Below are 20,714 nucleotides of genomic sequence, written 5' to 3' on the forward strand. Positions count from 1 at the left end.
GGGCTGTTCATATGGAGGCGGGCTGGCCCGGCTAGGTGAGGTGGGGTAGACTTTCGAACGTCACGTGATCTATTTTTAGTCATTTGTTTCGTCAAAACTATGACGCTCGAAAATCCACCCCACCTCACTTAGCCTGTCCAGCCCGCCTCGATATAAACAGCCCCTAATAAAGGAGCTGAACATTTGAGGTTGGTGGCGATTAGAAACCTACTAAAAGATATCGTATTTATTTGTCCAAATTACTTTAATCCCATAGTTCAAAAGTGTACGGTAAATCTCTTCCCTAACATAACCCAAACACTGCAATATCTTCCATGTAAAACCCATTTTAAAGCAAGTATGGCTTTGAATAAACAAAACGTTGATGTACTTTATTTTTTTATTTCAAGATAACTAAACATTCGTGTAAATCCCCCTTTGATATCGAATTACACCGCATTATTATCATGACGTTGACAGAAAATCTGTACGGAAATATGCCGGAAATCGTTGTTTTTGCAGATTCTCATTGGACTTTTTCCTAATATTTCCTTGCTTATCACACTAAAGGGGGGGGGGGCGTACGAGGTTTTGAATTACCGCCATCCCGGCCATTTTTTTGAAAATTACCGTTATCTCGTCCAAAATTTTCGAAAATACCGGTAAATTTTAAATTTATTATTTGACTTGTTTTTGGACTTTTTAAAAGTGAATTTTGACTTCCAAAGCTTAACTTGAGAACTACTGAACCAAATTTAAAGGTCATCAGCTTAGCCTAGTTTGCTAAGAATATATTTAGTACTGGTAAAAAGCTCCAATGTGAAGCAGAGTACTGTTAGTTTAAATTAAATTGAAAATACCTTGGTGGTACTGTAAGATTAAAATGTCTTCTTATACAATTTGATTTCTTCAGAAACGGTCGCTAAGAATACCTCTGACTCAACACCCTTTGTCCGTTATCAGAAATAAAAATCAAAAATTTTGGGTCTATAAGAATATTATCAAATTTTATCTTCAGGATCTTATTAAGTAATAGAAAAATTAATTTTCAGTGTCCATACTTTTATTGATGGATGGAGTGATAAGGTGAGATTTGCATAAGCGTATCATTGAGGAGTGATCATAGTCAAAATCAAGTGCGTTACTTAAAAACCTTAAGACAAAAGGTTCAAGTGGCAGATATGAGAGGAGTTCAAAAATTTTGACGAAGAGTGATGATTTTCTAATAAAGAATTTGGAAACCACTCAGACTCGCTACTGGATTCCTCTGGCGATGTCACAAAGACTCAAAGTATTAAAATAGTCTTAGACAGGCATTTTGCAGATCCATCTTTCTTGGCAAATTACCTATTTAAAAAACTATTTTGTCTTCTGATGAGTTCACCAAGATTCTTGGCGATCTTGGTTCAGAGACATATCCCAATAACATACTATTTTGGAATATTGACTGGAATTTCGAGTCACGTCTTCCAAGTAAAAGTTTTCAAACTTTTTTTCAGAAATACAAAGAAATACAAAAAATACCTCATTTCTTAATGTTTTTTATACAAAAACCTTAATCTGACCTTAATCTTAGTGCATGTTCTTTTCTTAAAGTTGAAAAGACGAGAGATTTTTATCTTGCTACCAAATAGCAAGAAAAATTGAAAAGTTTGATTAATTTAAAATTGAATTAAAAACCTCTCTCGAAACTAAAAAATCGAGAGACGGGGGTGTATAAGACGAGCTGATCGAAAATTTTATGTACCGTCTACGTATGACTTTTACCGAAATATCGTTGTTTTTTATAAGAATTACTTCATCCCGGACGAAAAATCAAGTGTTTTACCGTCACCGTGGCTCTTGCATAATACCGTTTCCCGAACACTTTTTATTGTTTTTACCGCTTCCCGGCCCTAAATTAGACCTTATCCCGAGTACCGCCAGATCGTACGCCCCTCCCACTAAAACATTATTGATAACAATACCCATCATCAGACATGATTAAATTGTCAATAAAACTGATTTTTGAAGCCGTAAGTTTCTAAAAATCACCGGAAAGGCTGAGAATCGCCGGAAAAATGGTTCCTCTTGAATTCCGCGAGCTGTAATTTATATATTTTCATGAAATTTTGTACAGAAATGGCAATTTCTTACATCTGAGGGAATCCGATTTTCGAAAAAGTATCTTCCCGGCCGTTCGACCGAAAATGTTAGAAATATGCTGGAACAACCAGTTTTTACAATTTTCTCAAGATTCCATCATTAGTTTTTCATGTATTCGTGTAACTTTGCAATCTCATAATGTTTTTCCGGTCTGTGGTCGTCCGCCCATTCTGTTTTCATGATCTTTTCCATTATCGCTTTAAACTACAGACGACTTTCCATAGCTCGAACCTCCTCAACCTAATCTCCATAAACTCAAACGATTTTTCTGGTCTCTTGAGAAGATTCTTAGGCTATTCTGCCTCTATAACTCGAATTTCCATAACTCGAATGATTACTGATTTTCCCCTTGGCGTTCCATCACTCGGTTATATTACACTTCCCTACTTGCTCTAACGTTAATCATCAGGTAGGTCCAATCAGCGTTCCGGCTTGTTCAATGTAAAGCCCGAAAATTTTTTGAAGCCGAAAGCACTTATATGTAGTATGTTTTATGACCACGGTTAATGACCTAATTATGACCTAGACGATCCTATAGTCTAAGACGAATTCGTACAAAAGAAAGAAAAAGTAGCCGCTCGGGAAATAAAAAGTCGGGCGGGAAGTTTGTCGCGTGAGGGGGGGGGGTAAAAATTTGGAGGGGGCTCAATGTCTTTACTCCCTACTGATGTTTACCAAAAGCCAGGGAAGGGCGCCACTCTTTAGCCTTTGATCTTCATTTAGCCCTTGATCTTTATCACCTCATTAATTGTTCAATAATTGTTACAGAAGTATAAAGGATCACTCTTTAAGCCACTGACAGGACCTGCCGGCCAGAGAAAAGAATTGCGAATGTTCTACCCTTTTCAAAATAGAAGAGAATTTTGGATTTTGTATTAGATTATTCACTTTGTTCATTCGATTTTGAAAAAAAAAAGTTTTAGAACGTGCAGAATTTTCGAAGAATACTACACGCTTTTTTTATAAGAATGGTGTAAGTCCATTTCATCATGGATATTCTTAACTTTCTTGGGAAAATCATCCTAAAATATTCTTACAGCATTCTTAGGTTAGGATCCTAATTCAGACTAGATTTAACATTTAGTACATACGTCTCAAGCATAAAATAGCATTTTTGTAAAAGGAGTGAGTCTTACTTGGGGGTAATTGACAATTTATAATTGAAAATGCTCTAAAAATGGTTTTCTTAGCATGAGTAGCAAAATTCCATGATGGTGATATTCTTAGCACTATTCTTAATTTTTTGGCCATTTTCATCATGGACATTCTTATAAAGTGTATTCTTATTTAAAAAAAGCGCGTAGTTACAATCGAGATATGATATAGTGCAAAAGATATTTTATGATTCTTTAAATTATAAAAAACAAAGGATAAATATGGTGGTGCCATGAAAATTCTCGTCCACTTAGAAAGTTCTTTTTCTAACGTGATCCTCGCCGGCATTTCTGGATAGTGTCGTATCATAGTTCGTGTAAAAAACCCTGGTCTGGAACCTAATATCAAAAGTCAAAAAAAGATTTGCTCAGTTTTTGATCACGTTACCTAGTATTCCTCTTAGGATTGGTTTAAGATTTAATCACATGATCAAACAGCGAGCAAAACAAACTCATTTCTCAACGCAAGTTCAAGTAAGCAACAATGGAAAGAAACAAAAGGCTTCCAGACCGGGGTTTTTTATACGGACTATGGTCGTATGTGCATCCTTTACTGAATAAAAATGTAGAAATAATACAAATAACGCCACACTAAACGACCATCGCGTCGACTAGTAACGTCCATCTGCATGACAACGTGATTGTTGCTAGGGCCTTTCATTTTGTAATAATTGTATAATTTCAATTCTCTGTTATTTGACTTGAATTCGATGGTGAATTTGCTTCGTGCATCAATTGTGTTTCCTGCAAAAACAAGATCGAAAATGACTGTTGTTCTTTCAAATTAATCTGGTCCTTGCACCTTTACCTGTGTCCCCTCCTCTCAGCAGCTACCCAACAACTGACAACTTTTTGAATCTGGCGGCACTGAAGGTGCCCAATAGAAAGAGAAGCTTCTAAGCTATCTAACGTGGTTTTGATACCTTCTCAGGGTTATAGCGTTTCAAATTTCGAAGGAGACAGTTTTGGACTTCGGCAAAAGGGCTTGGCCTGGAAATAATATTTGCGAGAATTTTTTTTATGAATAGAGGAAATAAGTTACTTTAAGGTATTTCAACCTATCTTTTCTATAGCAAGAAGGATGAAATGTGACCGTTTAAAAAATAGCTAATAGGTGACTAACCTGTATCATGAGTAGCATCGACAAGTCTGATATCCACATTGTATTTTCGTTGATCGAAATTCCACCAATAGGTGAATTGGAATGCATCGTGGTCCAAATTATAATCATATTTGTAGAGATATCTTTTGATGGATGAAGGGAATTGTTTGGTAGTCCAACATCGTTGGTTTTCTCGTCCACGGAAGCGGTTACATTTGGTTTTAGCACATTCTTTGACCTTATCGTTTTGCCTATAAATTTTGGTAGAAGTTTCTTTACATCGGAAGATTTTATCAACATCTTTTATAAAATTTCTCAGTATATGGACTCTTTGACAGTTAAAAATTCGCGGCTTGCCGAGAATTGCGGTATCCAAACAAACATGCAAAAATATATGAGAATCATGTTTTCACACCATCATGTTCACGCATATCACCCATTTACAAAAAATGAAAAAAACTTCATGTTTGCATTCATACAAAGCACTGAGCGCCTTAAGAGAGAGAGTTATCACAATTTCTGAAAATTATGAGGGCTCTGCGACTTTGATAAGTGCGAAGCTTGATACTGTTAAAACACCCACCCCTCGACGCCAGGAGCAAAATCATCCTATATTGATATCGAAAGAGACAAGGAAAAGAGTTCGTTCACGCAGATATCTGTAAAGCCCGAAGGGCTAGATAGGAAACTTTAAGCTTTCTCCAGCAAAAAAAGTGAAGCAAAAATTTGACTTTTTAAATTTCGTGCCGATGGATAGGATCTAGCATTTTAATAATTGTTTTCGGAGCGCGAGATCAAAAAAAGTAGGCGGACCAAAACTTGCTTCACTTTCCGATAAAGGCCGCGGATCTAGCCCTTCGGGCTTTACAGATCTGTGTTCGTCTACTCACCCTAAACGTTGTTCGTAGTAACGATCGTCTGGGCATGATTCATCAATACATTGAGCTTTCCCGAAAACGTTGTAACAGTATTGATCTTTGGTGCATGGGCTGTTTTCACTTGAGCATGGATCGTCCTCTATACCGAGATAAAATGTTTAGTGATTAGATATTTCAAAAAGAATGATAATGAAAAAGAACTTTCTTCATTATCGTTCAAATGCGCAACAGATCATTTTAAAAATTCAGCTTTGGGGTTTTATTTTGACCCGGCCGAAAATGAAAAAATTATGATCTAATACCGAGTTTATGTATTCGAGATAAATCGAGGGGGACGGTATAAAGCAAAGCTGACATGTCTCCAAAATCACCGTTCACTTTACTTGACGACGGTAAAAACACCAAAATACCGTCGTCTGTTTAAGTGAGCAAAGGCGATATAGAGCCGTACATCAACTATCGACTTTGTTTTGTATCGATGTCACTTACCATCGCCCTTGATATCATCCGATACATAAACTCGGTAATAATCGTCGAACTAAGGACACCCTCGTGATTTATAGACTAGAATCCAGAGATTCACCGGTGTCAATTTTTCAGTCATTGGCTTAGGAATATCAATGCGAAACCCCTGCTAGAGTGCTGCATAAATACACCTTTTTGAACGTAGCTGCGCGGCCAGGCGCGTGTTACTTTAATATTTAGTCAACCCCCTAAACTCGATCCAATCCTTTTTTTATTTAAAACAATTTTCGAATCTGCGCTATTTTCAGCAGCAGTCCACCAGTCATTCAAAACCAAAAACATTGAAAATTGGGGGAGGGGGGGTCACACAATGCTTACCTACGCATTTATCACCGACCAATTTAAAGCCCTCTTTACACCATACCAATTTGCATGTGAATCCACCTTTGTTGTTGACACAATCTTGTGTTTTTCGATCACAATTGTCTGAACCTTCCAAACATTCATCGATATCTGAAAGTGTAACCAGGGATTTATAATTTACCATTATAATAATTTGTGGTGAGGAATTTTTGTGCTGAGATGTGCAATGTTGCATGTGAAACCGGTGAATTCGCATTGAAAGTTGGAGGGGGTGAATTTTTTTTAGGGAATGAAATAAAATTCTACTACGAGTCATTACTATTATAGAGTTATTACTTTTGTTTTTGTAGAGGGAAGTTAAAGCCTCTCAACAATCTTCAAACCTCTAAACCAACCTACCTACGCATTCGTCATTCGATTTTCGGAAGCCTTTTGTGCATTTGACTTCGTCTTTCTTTTTATCTTCTTTTTTATCGTCCTTGTCCTTCTTTTTATCTGTTAAGGAAGAATTATTGAAGTCTCATTTCGACAACAAGGGGCTTTGGACTTTTGACAACTTGTCTAATAATTTGAGAAAATAACTGGTGCTGGTCAGCACTCTGCCAGCAGGTGTAAAAAGAAGTCGCGTTGTTAAACCATATTAGTTATCTCTTTTTCAAGCGAAAAATATTAAATAAAACTATGTGAGTAAAGAACATATCTGCTATTGCGATTGCAAGTTCTGCAGAAGCAGGCTTATTTTCAATCGGAGAGGAATGGTAGTCGGCCTCTAATGTGCCTCATCTCAGTCGGGCTCAAATGTCATTAGTTTATTAGAAAACATGGAGAAAATAGTAGCTAGACTCGATAATCCATGGAGAAAATGTAGCTAGACTCGATAATCCATGGAGAAATTGTAGTTAGACTCGATAATCCCCCTAAACGAGACTAAGGCTCAGACCTCCCGCTGCAAAACTTTTGACGCAGTCAGGTGAAACTCCGTAATCCAAACCTTGCAGATTTTGAAAGCTTTCCTGTCCTTCAGAGAGCTTCAGCGTGTCGGGAAGAAACATCGGATGTCAGGTTACTTTAGATCGTGCTTTAACTTACGTTCACAGATGGTCTTTCCGAAGACATTTTTAACTTGATCATACTTGGTTGTCGGACACGACCATGCGCAAATGTAGTTGCCTTTCTTATTCCAACAGAACTGACCAATGTTACAACGATTTAATCCTGGTGTTCGACATTCATTCACGTCTGATTGGAATAAGAAATCTCTTGGTTTACATTCTAGTCTGTATGGCAGACCTCTACTCTCAGGTTCCAAATAAACTTGCCCTTCCGTTTATTAATTTTTAAGAATATTTTCAACTGTCAAGGAGAAGGTCCCTTATTTTGCTCTAAATAGTCTGATTTTAGCCTATATTTACTTTATTTTTGGGTTTTCAGAAGTACAATTTCCAACCCCATCCCCCGTTTATTTGGAACCTAAGAGTAGATATGTTATTTTTCGTTGGAGAGGAGAACCCTATTACTTACATTCGATTCACTTTTAGTCTCGACTGAGATCGTGCAATAATGATGGCGAATAAACTTCTTTCCATTAAAAAATTCAATTTGAAAAATTCAATTCAAATTCTTTAAATGGAAAAGGATCGCTCGTTTATAGAGTATATTTTGCAAGGGGAGGTAACCTTGGCAACCGTTAACCGTTAAATACTGAGGATAAGGGACGTACCTTCACAGTTTCCTTCAGCATTCTTTTTGTATCCAGCTTGACATCGAATTTCTTGAATGAAAGTTGAACGTAAATAGCTTAATTTTTTCGTAAGAACCAAATTCGTTGTATGAACTTTGGCCCAAATTTACAAAACCTTAACCCTTTCTGTTACGGGGGTGCACAATGTGGCCACTGTTATTCAGTTCGCCCTATAACTTTTTATCTATTCAAATTTTCTGAAACTGACTTGACAAATCAATTTTAACAAATTAATCTGGATTAAATCCAGTAATGTGAAAAATTAGAAAAAAGTTCCATACATTTTAGCAACAGTGGCTGTTTGTTGGATTATAATTGCTCAAAAGGCTCTGGCACCCACGAGACAGTTGGGGTTAGTACCAGAGACTTTTCAGGGGGCTTAGAAGTACATTTTTGAAAACATACCAACACATTGTCCGTTGGCATTCTTCTTGAAACCTGCTTGACATTTCAACTCTTTTTCTATGGAAAAAGAAAATAATTGCATCATTAAAAATATTGAACATGTTTATTTAATGATTACTTAAGCATTTTGCGTTGGGTCTTGCATATACTTTTTGAGAGAAAGGGAGAATTAAACCCAGGAGAATTAAACCCAGCCATAGTACGAGTGGATTGAATTCCACTTTCGCAATGAAAATTTAATCTGCATTCTAACGGAAACGGGTTCCCAATTTCCGCTATTTCCTCTGAGGGAATGATTTTTGTGGTGTTTTACCCAAAAAGAGTAGGGTCTTGCCAAAGCTAAGTCATTGGTATTGGGCTTTTCCAGAAAAAGATTTTGCCCCCCACTGTTAAGGATATTGATTTTCGAAGTATCGAACCCCCTGGATATCCTACTTTATTAGTAAAGACCCCCTGGATATCCACTCTTAAAAATATGCTCAACCCACTGGATATCCTCTCTTATAAAAATGCTTACCCCTGGATATCGTATTCTTTACTTGAAAAGACACTTTACCCCCTGGATATCCGCTCCCTTGTAGATATTTAATCCCCTGGATATCCACTATTGAACAAAAATCATTAACCCCCTGGGTATCCGATATACGAGGTACGGACTATTTCTGCAAAAGCCCATTGTCATGAAATGAGTATTATCGATTATTGCCGATTATCTTTTCGATTATATACGTACCGACACACTTCCCGTTGGAATCCATTTCATAACCATCTGCACATTTCACTTCTATCTCTGTGGAAAAGAAAGAAAATGGTAGCAAGTGGAAACTGATCAAGAAGAAAACTGGTCCACTAGAGATGGCTGGTCGTGAAGCTTTTAGTTCAAAATAAATGTTTACTTTCTGTGCTATGTGTGTTGGAGGGTGAAAAAAAATGCGGCTATAATTAACAATGGTCAACAGGCAATAATATCTTTGTCTTACCCCGGGGGGGGGGGGGTATTACCCTTGCCGACCGACGGGGGTGCTCCACTCTGAGGTTAAAAAAAATGGACCCTACGTGGGACTCCTTTTTTACAATTATTTTGCCGAAATTTGCAAAAAAAGTGACCCTGGTGAACCTGAATGGGACTGAAATTCCAAAATTTTCTCAAATTTTTTACTTTTTCCCAAAATTTTCCAAAAAAGTCCCTACAAGGGACAGATTTTTCTATTTTTGTGTTTTTGCGACCCTACCTGGGACTCGTGAAGGTTAAAAAGGGTACCCTGACCAGCGGCTCATCCCTGTAACCCTTTTTGCCCCCCCCGGTCTTACCCCTGCCAATATTTTTAGTTTAGCAAAAATGTTATCTTATCATCAATATTATCACAATTACATTGTATTATTTTGAGACCTTTTTAACAATGCAAATCCTATCTATCTTACAAACAAAATCTAATTTTTCCCTTTTTCCCTGTTTCAGTATTATACAAACATTTTGAAAGGGTTCACCCATCCTTGTGAAAGGGAACTCATTTAAAATGTTTTTATAATCATTCGGTCGTGACGCTTAAGCTTGGAATTCCGTTTCCTTTAGAATCTCTATTTCCCTTAGTTCAAGTCTATTTTCCTCTATCTGCCGAGAGTACTCGATGATGTCAGAGCTTATTCAAATTAAAAGAAAGAAACTTTGACTTATTATTTAGAACTTAAAGTTTCATGCAGCCCGTATAGACGACAATCATCAGCTATCAGCTAACCCTAAACCTAACAGCATTTCCCTTAGTTCTAAATTTTTGTAGGTGTTACGACTTAGAAAACAGTCTAGCTGAAAAACGCAATCAAAAAATATCGTACTAGCACCGCAGCATGCTTTTGCCACTTTATCTCCATCGCATTTCTGGCTCCGCTTTCGTTGTTGTAATCCAGTGTTACATAAAGCACAACATCTTTTCGACATCAATGACGATCCAGTACTGCATCGGATTCCTGATCTGCAATGAGAAAAGGATGAAGAAAATCTTAAAAGTGCACTAATTTATAATTCGCGTAAAAGTATACTACAACAAGTCTTGTACTCAAACATATCAAGAAATACAGGCTACTTAAATTCAAATGTGCATTTGCCGCCCTTCTAATAAAGCTTGGACTCTTGAAATATTTTTTGTTCATGTATCGGCTAGGGCACCGTGACCCATCTCGCAATGTTTTCACTCAACTCAATAAAAAACAGTACAAAGTTTACAAACAAGATTTTGAATCAAAAAGTATGGAAAATTATGGTGCTACCCACTATGGGTACGAAATGGGCTGAAAATTGTTAAAAGATAAATCTTCCTTCTTTGAAAATTTTTGGATTGTCCTACTTACTTTGCAAAAGTCACTCCAGTGTTGCATTCATTTTCATCGACATACAGACGAATAGAACTACAGCAAGATGTGAACATCGCCACCTGCTGAATATCTGTGGTGCACGTTGTTGGGATGTCCGAACATTTGCCAGAACTCTTAGCGGATTTGATGCCTAATTGACAGCATGACTCTTGCTGAGACATCGAAAAGCCAACTAAATGTAAAAAAAACAAAGGTTCATTTGTAGAATTCTGGGCTATGTAAATATCGATTTATTTGTAAACAATTCTTCAGCAGCCTAAAAGCTTTGGAATTTTTCGGAGCATGCCACTTAAAATATATGTTGTTATTATTATTGTTGTTATTACTCTATCCATCATACTACTAGTTTCGGTAAGAACTCAATACACTTTTTCGACCGTAGCCGCCAATTGTCGTGCGGGCATTTTTTGTCTGTTTCCCCACCCTAAAACCGTCCTAGTCTTTTTTTCACACTTAACGACAAAAGAAATAAGTGTAAAAAAAGGATTGGATCGAGTTTAGGGTAGTAAATTGAATAGTAAAATGGCACGCGCCTGACCGCCCGATTACGGTCGAAAAGGTGTACTTAGCGAACTGCAAAGATCTTTCACCTTTATTGACTCTTTTTACGCCGGCCATTATTGAAATTATTCTTTGTCGCTTGCGTAAAAAGACCCGGTGTAACCGTAAATCTTTACTCCCCGGAAAAAATCACTCCCTCAGTTATAATTTCCCGGGAAAAAATGACTCCCGGAGTAATAATTACCTGAGAAATTATTACTCCCCCGTGGAAAAAATTACTCCCCTTCAAGTTGCAAATTTATTTGCTCTAATTTAGGGGGAGTGTTATTTTCCCAGTAAATTATGACTCCCTGGTGAATTCCGACTATTGCATATTCGAATTAAACATTCGATTTGGACATTCCAATCAATGAAGTCACTTGCTAAGTAGAGACGTTTTAAAAATGTATGCATAATGTAATCCATAAACTTTATTGTTGTGGTTGCTGTAAAAGAAAACCTAGCCATAAAATCATCTACAAGTTAAAGTGACCCGTTGTTACCCCCACCCATCCCGTTGAGCTGTACCCCTGGTGACTACCGTGAAAAGCACAGCTCAAAATCATATATTTACGCTGTGCCGACGAATCGAGATTCTATTCATCGCGCAATCAGCGAAGACAAAAGTAACCATGGCGACCATCCAAGATCTTGGATGAGCGTCATAGTCGATATTTTTATTCCCGTCGTTGAAAACACAACTTACAAAAAGTCATCAATGCTTTGTAAAAAGAGTCAGTGATAGAGAATCATAACATAACTAGCCGTCCCGGCGTCGTCCGAGACGACTTCTTACTCCTTTTAATTCGCTCGCTTCGCTCGCTTTTCTATTTTTCAGAAACTTTTAGGGATTTGTATACAAATGTACTTATTTTGCGAGAAGAAATGTTCTTAAATTTAGGCCTTTTTCGTAAAAATTGATGTTTAAAATTTTTAAGGGGACACTAAAATTAATGCACATTAAAAAATATGGTGAAAGTATTTTTAGTTGAATTTTGATTTTTCTTCTCCTTATTAAATTGTATAAATTTGTCATAATTTCTTTTGTTGAAAACCTTCAAACAATAATGTTCTTGACTCGCTAAAAATAATGCTTATGCAAATATTGGTGAAAATTGAGTTAAAAATTTCTCGCGAGAAATCGGTCATACTTTAAACGTGCTTTTTTTTGGGTTTTTGGGAGAGGAAAGACTATTATTTTCCTCACGCAAGGATGAAGATAAAAAACAAATAGAAATTCAAATTCAGTATTAGAGGTACTTGGCAACACCGATCACTCCAAAGACCACAGTGCTTTACGGTGGAATATAAAGAGTGCCTTTTTTCAATACCTCTTAACAGAGTCAACAATTATTTAACAATTAAACTCAATGCGTAAGTAAAAGCGTTTTCATTTTGCTATCTCAATAGAACAAAAAATAGCAAACATTGATTAAAAAATTTCATAATTGAATTGGGAATAAGTCATCAACTTTTCTCATATTGTCAAGTCCATTAAATTGAAATGTTTTTATCAGAGTATCAAATAGAAGGGAAATGTCATCGGAGCTTTATTAATCTCAAGGATAATCATAAATATGATGTCTTTTTGAAAACTCAAATTTTATCTTCGACGTATTCCCATGTGAATCAAAATTATTTCATAACCGACATAAACTTTTTTTTAAAAAACTATAAATTATGCTGATAGTGCTATTGCACAGTCAGTTGTGTTTCTCCATCAAGGAGAAATGTGCTCTCTTGAATGGAAGTGCACTTGGCGAATAGAATTGAATATACAATCAAAAAGGCGCGAAAAAAATTGCCGTGTATTTAAAAATCGCTAGCGAAAAAGCCTCATGCGAGAATGGGAGAGTTCCGATTTAAGCGTATTATAATATAGAAGTCTGTCTATTATTTCGATTCAATTAAAGTGACATTTCCATAATTAAAAGTTAGTAATTACTGTTATACATTTGGGGATCATATAAAAGATTTCTTTGAATAAACTAATTTCGATTACACTTGAAGGTTTCTGGGGAATTCGTAAATAGTAAACTGCATACTGATACAGTCTGCTAGACATTAATATGGTAATATTTGCTCTTCATCTTTGATTTTTTCTACAGTGATTAGATTGACACATGCACGATAAAATTTTTATTATTTGTCTTCAGAGGTTACTATATTCTTTGAAAACTTAACCTCTGATACTCAGGGTACCTGGTGACGCCAAGAACATTTTCATCCGTTCGGGGAAAAATCAAAGAATGCTATTCCTACTGTAGCGATTTTTATCTTCATTTTCCTGTTGAAATATTCCACTTTAATGGACCCGAATAACGGAGGGGTCCAAATATAAAAGGGGGAGGGGGTCCGAAATTTCTGTAAAATATAATAGACGGGCGGGGGGGGGGGTTTGAATAAACGGGGGGGGTTCGAAATCAGTATAGTCAAGAAAGATGCCTTTTTATTAGAATTTTTATTGGGCCAAGGAAAAGCTCTACGAACAAGAATTTTTTGAATTAAATTTCAAGAATTATTTCAAAATAAAGAAAAAGTGTTGCAGCGTCAAGATGTAGCCAGGTTTTTTAAATATCTCTCAATTTTCTAACCCAAGCAAATCGCACTCAAGAAAAAAGTTTAAATTCAATTTAAATGTCAAAATAACAGTAAAAGTTTCCATATTGTTTTCGTTATTTATTCATGATAAACAGGAAAAAAAGATTAGGAAACCGAATGTTGATCGTAATCTATGCGAGTTTTTTGGTATACTATCAGGGGAGTAAAAATTTCCCGAAGGGAGTCATTATTTTCGCGTAAATTTATACTCCCGGAAGTAATAATTTCCTGGGAAAAGATTACTGGGGAGTATTTTTTTCCCAGTAAATAATGACTGGAGAGTATAAATTTTGGGGAGTAATATTTTACTGTGACACCGGCGTAAATGATCGAAATTGAATAAGGGGCGGCGTAAAAAGGGCCGTTAAGTTAATTAATTAAAAAAAATAATGAGTGACTTACCAAAGGCTAAAAGAAATGCTATTCTTGTTAACATCCTCATTATGTACTCTAAATGAACCAACAATCAAAACATAAATTTCTGAACTCCTACCAGCCAAGAAGCTCCGTTGGAAGTGACAATATTTTCACATGGACATGACTGGATAAAGCAATCTTTTGACACAATTTGTCAAAGGATCAGCGTATCAAAACATTCTGTGTTGTGACTAAATATTTATTTTCCATCTTTTTTTAAGAACAGAAGACTACAAATGAACATGCGTAAATATTTTTCTGTGTGCTCGAATTGTAAGAATTTATTTTAGGAAGATACAAGATAAAATACTGAGTGACTATGTTACATAACTTTGCGCGAATAAAAACATGCTTCCTTATCGTTCTTTTTGGAAATTCCTCTTTTCCAGATTATCCCTAAACATTTCATAAATTTCTTCAGTAGCAAATTCTCTTTCTTTCGCCAGATGAACGGGAAGTAGATACCAAATAAAGTGCATCCTATATGATAGTCGCCAATGTTGCAACCAATGGTCTCCCTGTCACCTGTTATTACACTAGCTGAAGGAACGGACGATCTCAAAACTGTTTTTTTAGGTTTGTGATTGATATTTGAGTTATTCACCCGTGTGGAGTTCTTACAAATAAAACGCATCCCAAATTGTTTGTGTTAAACATTAGAACAGTAGCAAAGTAAACAAGAAGAAAGTTTAACTTCTCTAAACGTTACGTTCATTCAGAAGTCCTTCTAAGCCACTAATCATCCCTAATTTGTCTACAAAGGAAAGCACGGAAGCTTATGTACTAAACGATTTAGTACCGAATTTTGATATCAAAATCCCCTTATTTAGAAAAGAAACAAAGTTGTTGGACTTTTTCGCAATCTCGTTGACAACAAAGGATGTTTTTGTCTCCTTATAACTTTATACACTTAGTAAGAGCAGAGTCAAGCTAGAAATCTGGGCTAGGTCATCGTGTGTCTTTCCCAAATTCTTGAAAATAGCCTGGTGAAATATCAACTGAGAACCATACAAAACACGCGTAATATTTATTGTGGTTTATTTCTTGCAGCATATTTGAATTGAGAAGGGTCAAACTTTCCGATATGATAAGATCAGCAAAACTCGATGACATTGCTGAAAGTTTTCTAAGATTTAAAAGTGCTTTGACAAACAGTTCTCTTTTATGCCATTCCCCTTTTTTTGTGAAATTGTCTTGTGAAATCAGACTGTGACGTCCCCATGACGAAAATTATATGGAATTGAAAAATTATGACGTTTTAAAGTACACGCGTACTATTTTTTAGTTTTTTTTTCCAGTATAGAAAGGAAATTATGCGAAAGGAAATTTGAAATATTCCCATCAATCAAATTTCGCAATGTGATAAGATCAGCATAATCTTTGACATTGCTGAAAGTTTTCAAAAAAGTTTCAATTTTTTTTCTTTTAAATTTAAAAGGGCTTTGACAACCAGTTTTGTTAATGCTATTTCCCTTTGTCTTATGAAATTGTATTGTGAAAAAAATCCAATTTCGGATATTCTTAACTTTTTGAGTTTTCAGCCTAAAAATGTTCTTAACATGTTCTTATTTTAAACACTTTGTAATTATTTTTGTCAATTTTCCTAAGAAGTAGGGGCCCCCCCCCCAGCGGTTTGCATGAATGCGTGAATGGGCATTTTCGGTTGCGTGAATGCGTGAAAATTGAAAAAAAAATGCGTGAATGCGTGAATCGAAAAAACTTGCGTAAATGTGAAAATCCACTTTTTGATTGCGTGAATGCGTGAATCTGGGCCATTTTGTGCGTGACTACGTGAATTTTCCCTTTTTTCCACCAATTTCCAATTATGGGTTTTCCCGATTTTCCAATGTTTCCCCGATTTTTCCCGAAAATTTCCCGATTTTCTGAAAAATCGGATTATTGCGTGAGACTCGAGGAAAATTTGCATGAATGCGTGAATTTCGAAAAAAAATTGCGTGATTGCGTGAATTGAGGTCCGCTGGGGGGGGGGGGGGGCTCAAGTAGGGGTGTTTTAGAGTCTGCAAAGCCTTAAAATGTTCTAAACTTGATCTTGGCCATCAAAGCCTTGTTCTTATATAGTTTGTTCTTATATAAAAAGACATGAAACCCTTACGACACTCATGTACGACGTTAAAGTATTTTCTACGCGTTCCATCTTCAAAGTACGCACTAAATAATGAAATGTTCATTCCGACGAAGTTTTTTTCCCTCATACAATAAGAATCAAATTCAGAAAAAAAAGTGTTTAAGTTGGAGAAACATCTCCATCACTGTATTAAAATAACACTGAAGTTATTTTTATTCACTTATTAAAGGAACATTAGTTTGCTACGAGATTGTGAAATGATAAATAAAGTTATTTTCGTTTGAGTTTACGAATTAGAAAATAATTTGTTACGAGATTGTGTCCATCAAGATGATGAAAATCATTCAAGCGCCATTATGTCAATTCATTTTACAATCAAGGTCATAATATTTGAAAAAGATTACCCACGAAATCTCATAGCCACAAACGATTTGGAACCGCTGTAATTTAGGTTGAAAGGGTAGAGTTTTAACACTAGACTTAAGACAATCTTAGGATCTGAGGATCTAGGACCTTTGGATATGAGGATCCAAAAGTTCAAGAATGGTCCAATAAGGCTCAGAATATAACTTGGAAGTCTATAAAACATATAAACGCCTCCCAAATTGAAATATTCGATTACATTTGATAAATAGCTTAAAAGTGACTTTCTCGCCCGAACTTCAAATTTCTATAATCGAGGAAATAACTAAGCTACATTTTTTGAAAAGCTATCTTTCCAGATCTTTCAATGCTTAAGATTGAACGTAATTTTTTTTTGCTTATTATCGTACGGTTCTTACACGATTGTTCTTTTAAGAAAATGTATTTTTTTAGACACTCAGTAATACCAGACATGACGCGAATTGGTGTCAAACAATGACCTATAGGGTTTCAGTCAACAATGTTAACTATTTCTTACATTTGGGTAGAAAAAATGACGTAGAAAAACATCCCGTGAAATATGAGCTGAAATAGGATAAATAGGTGAAAAAAACTCCATGGAATTTACACCTTCAAGTTATAATAATTTACTTTCGCTTGAGGATTGTTTCTGTTTCACAGCTTAATGTGCCTAAGGGGGTTTTATGGATTTTACTTTCGTTTATATTTGATTATCATAGCATTTTATCAGACAGATTCGCATGTATATTTTACAGACTGCAATGCACCGTAACCCAAGCCTGATTACTATCGGTTGTATTGTTACTATGACCTTGTTCTCCCTTAAACATTTGAAAAACAGCAGAATAAAGGGTATCTTGAAAATCGACTAACTTGCTAGAAGAAAAACCAAATCTCCTTAATTTTGTCATTGTCCGGGGGATACAAGGCGAGGGTTTTTATAATATGACAATTAAAATGAAATTCATGTTTAAAAACTTGAAATTTTCTCCTTCGCAATAATAACAAATAAAAATATATTATCTCTCGTATAAATTAAATTCAAATATCAAATGACGCATGCGTACTAAGCCATCAAATCTGTTTGGCGTTTTATAAACTTACAAAATGTAACATACTTGTGTTAAAATCTTCTAAAATATTTTTTTTTGTTTACAGAGTGTAAAAAATAATAAATTATTGTATGTTGACAAAAAATAATCTTTAAATATTATGTACATTATAAAAATACCCAATAAGAATGTCAATCCCGACCAGCAGGTTGACAAATTATCAATAAATGTGTTAAAAACCCCCATAGACCCCTAGGAATATTTTCTAGAAACCTTTATGGTCTGTGCCCCAAGAAGCCCCTTCTCACAGACCCGGTGGGATTTTCAGCCAGTGGGGACAAAAATTAGAGTTTAATTTTCCATTAGGGACGATATTTTGGTTAATTTTCCCAGTTGGAAGGGGTCCCAATGGGTCTGTGAGAAGGGGGTGTATTTCAATGAAAACGAAGCTCGTGGCCTTACACAAGTGCAAAAGTATGTTTCTGTGAATTTGATAATTTAAACTTTAAAGATGAAAAAATTGTTTAGTTAAGGTTTAGATTTCACGTGCTACCCTTTAGCTTTTTCTTGTCAAATTATGACCAAGAGAAGCAGGACATAAGTTTCCCTAACCTTAATAATTAAAGAAAAATGCTATGTTCATACGAAATGCTAGATGCAACTTGCTCTTGCATGAAAGTCCACCCTCTTCCATTCGTGAACTTTGTATAAAGCTGATAATGTTACATACGTTATTTTCTGTAAATGTGACATCATATCTGTAGTGGGCTGGAGCATCATATCAAGGTCTTGGTAATTGTAAATATATTCTTTTGCCATCAATTTATACGTTTCTTCCATCATTCTAAGGTTGTTTGTGGTGATATTGTGGTATTCTGGGCATGTTAATAATTTCTATGGGAAGAAAATAAGATATTTACATAAATGATAAGCTTTGAAGATGAACCTACCCTTCAGTTTTCTTTCACGAAATTTGCTAAATAATGAATTCAAAAAGTTGGTATCACTAGCTTTAAGTGCGTTAAATAAAATGACATTTGAAAATATTCGATTGTAAACTTGGCTCACAATTTCTTTTATAAACAGCTTTCAGTAGAAGGGGTAGAAAGGGGTGAAATCTTAGGATTTTATGTTTTTCAGACTCAAAGTGGCTCGAGATCCTCGTAATTGACAAGGTTAATAAAAGGATATTTTAGTACCTGTTTAATCGTGGTTTCCAGTTGACCCAGATGATCTAATTTAGTCCTGAATAAATGCTGCAAGTGATCGGATGTTGCAGTATCATTATGTAAGCGTGTGTAGTTTGATAATTTCCCCATCGTTTCTTTCAGCTCCTCAATCATTGCCTGATAAAGACTGATGGATTCCACTTTCTGAAAAGATACAAAACATGTAAGTTTATTCCTTTAAAGCACAAACTTCTGTTTCTTGTGTTCGTAGGGTACGACCTCTGTTATCTTGTGTTCGTAGGGTACGACCTCTGTTATCTTGTGGTAAGCTTAGATATATGTAAGACTTCTTTTTACGATTTACCCGAAAGAGAGATGAACTACATTCGATTTTGTGATTGGTAAGTTATATATTCACCTTCATTGAAACTCTCGTAGGGAAAATCAATGCCAAATCTTTCCTCGTTTGTTGAATGTCGGTCTGTGTGAAAACAAAACAAAACAAAGCTTGATTTTGATAAATGAAAGATATTTCTTTTGAAATCTGGAACAAATCATGCTACACGAGAAAAAGAAAGTTTGTTTTCCTAATGAAAGACTAAAAAAACACTTCCTCAAATTCTTTATAAATTTAGTCCCGATTTTTCAACTCTTTCTCACTTTCAGAAAGACCAATATCATGGCTCTGAGACAGGGATGCAAGGTTATTGTAAATGAATGAACCTAATGACATATTCTAAGATCATTATTCACCAATCCTTTGCTAAAGATAAGGGAATATGTTCAACTTTACAACTTTATTGCAACTACTTTGAAAAACATTAATACACATACCTTAGATAGCTGACTCAAAAATGTTTTATCTTCGACTTGAACGGTTGCTAGAGTTTGTGAAGCATATTTTTTATACAGCACTCTACCTTGCTCACAATCATTGCCAACTGTAGCCATCAATGCCTGACTGTTCTTTTTGATCACTGCTTTCCTGAATCGAGAACTCGGTTTAGTCCTCTGTTGATTAACAGGTGCTGCATTTGTACAAGTTAATAGCAGTAAGCTTGAAAAAGTCAAAAGTTTTAAAATATTCAACATCGTGCCTTTAATTTGTTAAATTCTTTTTAAATTTCGAATTTGCTGACACTCTTTGGTCTTTCACAGTGTATGATATGTTTAATTTTGAGACTCTTTTTAGCCGGGTGCATTATATATGGCAGTGAAATCTTGGGGAATTTTTGATAGTGAACAGTCATAAAAATTGCCGAGCATCGCGAAAGAACACTGGGTATTTTCCAAGCTGGAACTATATTATTTCGAACTTGTAGTTTCTTTGAGCTTCTAAATTCTAGGAACGAGCTCGTGTAACTTGACCCAAATTATTGATTGTTTGTTTATTAGCATTAAGCATTGTAATCAAAAGCATTTTTTTCTTCTTTCCGAATAAATATAACAGGCACAAAGATGTGTCATAATTGACTTTAAGAATTTACCGAACACACAAATAGGAAGATATCAAAAGTCCCCAAATTTTGATGTTTATTTTTTAAGGGTATTGGGTTGGATAAGGTGTTTGTATTGTTTAATTAATGCAACTATGATGTAATTTCTTTTCCTACTTTGTAGGATACATTACCAAAAATTCCGGATTCTTACACCCCCTTTTTGTTAACATGTGTTGCAACCTATTTTCTACGCGTTTAGTTCATTACATCATAAAATAGTCAATTTTTGCGCTGTTAGCCCTTCTGTGTGTCAGCCAATCAAAATTGTGTTTAACTTCACCCACACGTAAAGTACAGTCCGCTTTTGTTGGCAGTAGTTTTTTATTTCTACTATTTAGTCAACTGGGAAATTCTCTCCTTGCTA

General features: G+C 35.5%; 2 protein-coding genes across 2 annotated transcripts; both read right to left on the bottom strand.

Annotated features, from left to right (window-relative positions):
• Window positions 1–3,344: 3,344 nt before the first annotated feature.
• On the bottom strand, window positions 3,345–14,376 carry LOC136817206 (fibulin-1-like). Its single transcript, XM_067073547.1, has 12 exons — window positions 14,146–14,376; window positions 10,579–10,774; window positions 10,066–10,202; window positions 8,966–9,022; window positions 8,233–8,289; window positions 7,807–7,857; window positions 7,176–7,325; window positions 6,486–6,581; window positions 6,102–6,236; window positions 5,271–5,397; window positions 4,402–4,631; window positions 3,345–4,022 (listed from the first exon to the last, which is right to left on the bottom strand). The coding sequence occupies exons 1-12, from the start codon at window positions 14,183–14,185 to the stop codon at window positions 3,829–3,831; spliced, it is 1,470 nt and encodes a 489-aa protein (XP_066929648.1). The 5' UTR covers window positions 14,186–14,376; the 3' UTR covers window positions 3,345–3,828.
• A 3,867-nt stretch (window positions 14,377–18,243) lies between these two features.
• LOC136817207 (uncharacterized) lies at window positions 18,244–19,959 on the bottom strand. Its single transcript, XM_067073548.1, has 4 exons — window positions 19,686–19,959; window positions 19,270–19,332; window positions 18,882–19,055; window positions 18,244–18,576 (listed from the first exon to the last, which is right to left on the bottom strand). Exons 1-4 carry the CDS (start codon window positions 19,941–19,943, stop codon window positions 18,334–18,336), a joined length of 738 nt encoding a protein of 245 aa, XP_066929649.1. The 5' UTR covers window positions 19,944–19,959; the 3' UTR covers window positions 18,244–18,333.
• Window positions 19,960–20,714: the final 755 nt, after the last annotated feature.

The sequence above is a fragment of the Clytia hemisphaerica genome, unplaced genomic scaffold (genome assembly GCF_902728285.1).
Source record: "Clytia hemisphaerica strain Z4C2 unplaced genomic scaffold, Clytia hemisphaerica genome assembly, whole genome shotgun sequence".
NCBI lineage: Eukaryota > Metazoa > Cnidaria > Hydrozoa > Leptothecata > Clytiidae > Clytia > Clytia hemisphaerica.